The sequence below is a fragment of the Vanacampus margaritifer genome, chromosome 13, assembly GCF_051991255.1.
Source record: "Vanacampus margaritifer isolate UIUO_Vmar chromosome 13, RoL_Vmar_1.0, whole genome shotgun sequence".
Classification (NCBI taxonomy): domain Eukaryota; kingdom Metazoa; phylum Chordata; class Actinopteri; order Syngnathiformes; family Syngnathidae; genus Vanacampus; species Vanacampus margaritifer.
The window spans coordinates 7,580,791-7,584,106 of NC_135444.1; the positions used below are offsets into that span (position 1 = coordinate 7,580,791).

The 3,316-nt window shown below is 40.8% G+C and overlaps 1 protein-coding gene across 1 annotated transcript; it reads right to left on the reverse strand.

Annotated features, from left to right (window-relative positions):
• Positions 1–525: 525 nt before the first annotated feature.
• LOC144062525 (transcription factor JunD-like) lies at positions 526–3,298 on the reverse strand. Its single transcript, XM_077583991.1, has one exon. It carries the CDS (start codon positions 3,157–3,159, stop codon positions 2,338–2,340), a length of 822 nt encoding a protein of 273 aa, XP_077440117.1. The 5' UTR covers positions 3,160–3,298; the 3' UTR covers positions 526–2,337.
• Positions 3,299–3,316: the final 18 nt, after the last annotated feature.

Here is a 3,316-nt window from a genome sequence, read left to right on the forward strand (position 1 = left end):
GAAACAAAACAAAACAAAAACAAACCAAATTTGAAAAGAAACTAAAACACTTACATTGAAAAATAAATAAAAATAGACACCAAAGAAATACTGTATGGTGTACTGTTCTGAAGGTGTCGAGAGCTTAGGTAAAAAAAAAAAAAAAACATATATAGATATTATAAATAAATAAATAAATGTTTATTATTTAAAATGATGTGAAGGGAAAGCGATCACACGCACGCGCACGCACGCACACACAAACACCAAATAATCAAAAATGGATCCTAGGAAATGTAATGCAAATTCGAAACGTGCCTGGAGCGGGGGCAAAAAAAAAGTACCCCCAAAAAAATGTTTAAATAAAATGACATAAAATAAACTGTTTTTAAGTACTGAATATTGTCACTAGTTATTACTGTTTGAATAAAAAATGTACATGGGAAATTACATCAATTAAAAATAAACTATGTACCATTTTAATTATTCCATTATTTAAAAAAAACAATCATGCTGCGCCATTCTTATACAAACATGTAAACAAAATTAAAGCATACAAGCATTTATTGGGCACAATTTATTTCAGATGACATACAGTATAAACTGCAGGCTTGGGATGAGCTCACAAAGGCTGAAATAGAAAACTTGAAGACCGCATGTCATGTCATACACAACTAATTAATTGCACAATGTGACACTCAGCTGTTGGCTACATTCGAGTTTGTCAACAACATGCAAACAAACACACTTCAGTATGTGCACTTGGACAATGTAATACGATCCAATCAACATGTCTATTTGTGAGGCTTGTAGTGGTGTTCGGCTGCTTTGCAACATACTGGATGGGGGTTCAAAGGAATAAAATAGATATACCAGCTCAGTATGAAGCAGTGCATTTCTAGACCACTGTACACAACCGCAAAATAAATACCTTTAAAGTAATATTGTTCATAAAAGTAATAAGGTTTCACACAGGTGGTCCTTGAGTTGTACTTAAGTCATATAACAATACAGTAGTAGACAAAATTACAATAAATATGAAAAACACTTCTAGGCCATAAATACAAAACAGTAAAAATGAAACAAAGTAGACTACACCGGTAAGTGAGCATGCCTTGAAACAACTTACCGGTATGTTGCTACAAAGGACCCCTCGTATTCCACAGGTGCACCTAATGCTGTGATCATGAGAATACGTTTGACTGTAAACACTGCAAATGTGAATGGATGCATCATCCTCAGATTTAACATCTGGCCATGAATTTTTGATAATTACTTATTTTAAAATCCCAGATTTGATTAATAAAAGCTGCCTTGTGATACATGAAGTCCAGTGACTGTACAAAACACACACTGTCCACTGATGAGTGTTTATGGAGCAAGGGTGTTTCTTGATTCCCAACTACTATGTCACCAGAAATAGGAAATTACAAATTTCACGCAAAAATTATTTACGACAAAATAAATGTATCTTTGCTAACCTATCTATGCCTGTGACATAGTGACAGGCAGAACAATTAAATATTTTCTTGCTTGATATCAGAAAGTACAATTAGCTTGTGTATCGACCAGTTGCCATTCATACAACAGAATAAAGTTAGGCGGGCTGGTGTGTGAAAGAAACAATGAATTAAATGTTGGAACTGTACACGTACAGTGCTTTAAACCTTTTTAAATGCATAAAGTACATTTTAAGTACAGGTCAGTTATACGGTGGACCCCAGCAATTTGCAGGAGATAGGGACCTGGTAAGCCAGCAAATAGTGAAAATCTGAGTACTGTATAGTTGATGCCCATGTCGAAGAGAGAAAAACAACTATTTTTAAACCAACCAAAATACTGATAAACATTAAATTTGCCTTTTCCATAAAAAAACAACTCCTTCCCAAAAAAATACAAATAAAATAATCCAATATTAGAAAAAAAAATCTGCAAGCATGCGACTCTTCCGGTGTTAAACTGTGAGTATGCAGGGGTCCACTGCATTTACATTTAAAGTACAATACATTTTAATAAAATCTTTTAAGGTTCTTTTTTTTCACCTTTATTTGTAATACATTTTGTTGACTCATTTCAAACAAGTTTGGTAATTTTAAATATTTAAGCATAGTCTTAATGTAGATACAAATGTGCATAATGATACAGTGGCACACAATAATAATACTTTTGGGGGAATAACATTTCTGCCATTTTTATGAATATGAACACTTTGCGCTACTATGTCGTACTTGGAGAGACACAAATGTCGAAAACCATTGTGAACGTTGTTGCCATTTATACAACCTAATTTCCATCATTTTTCATTTTTTTCAGTTTGTATACGTTGGAGGATACTGAGGAGATTTTTCTCACGCTAGTCTAATGCACCTGAACCTCATGTGGTAGTAGCTGACAGCCACTGTTGACGTGGGTGAGGACTTTCTCCTTGAGCTGGGCCACTTGCTCTCTGAGGACGTCGGCCGTAGAAGCCAAGTCGGTGTTTTGGTTCTTCAGCGTCGTCACTTTGTCCTCCAGCCTCGAGATCCGCTCCAGCTTGCGTCTGCGACACTTGGAAGCGGCGATCCTGTTCCGGAGCCTCTTCCTGTCGGCCTTGACACGCTCTTGCGAGTCCATGTCGACGGGAGACAGCGGCGGGCTCTCCCCGAAGCTCTGCACGTCTGGCACCGTCTGAGGCTCCTCTTTGGGTGGCTGCACTCGGCTGGAGAGCTCCGGCTCCACCGAAGGAGCTGCGCCGAAATGGTGAGGCGGAGGCGGGGGTGGGAAAGGCACCGTATCCGTGGAGTAGTTGACGGTGGTCCCCAAAGGCCCGCTACCGTAGCTGTTCAGGTTCGTGTACACGGGCAACTCCAGCTGCGTCGTAACCGGGGCGATATTGATCGTGGCGCCCAGATTCAAAGTCCCGTTCATCGGCACCTGGTTCTGCTTGTGCAGGTCCTCCAACGCTTTGACGAAGCCCTCGGCGAACTCCTGCTCGTCCGTCACGGACTTCGGATACAGGAAGTGGGAGCTGCTCGGCGGCGTGGTGACCATCCCGTTGGACTGGATGATAAGCTTTTCCAAATCCGGTGAAGACAGTTTGAGGAGCCCTAAATCCGAGGAGCCCAGAATTCCGTCAACGTCGCGAAGGTGCGGCTTCATGTCTGGCTCGGTCAGCGTCAAGTTAATATCCTTCTTCATCATTCTTTTGAAATCGTTCTCTTACTTTGACACACCTCTAGCGCTGCGCCTTGGCCATAACCTGACAGACCAACCGCGGGGCGAAATGCTGTTTTCTTGTACTTCCGCTACTGGCAGCTGCATCCCAGCAATGCTGGCGCGCCAATGCCGCCCGGAGCCT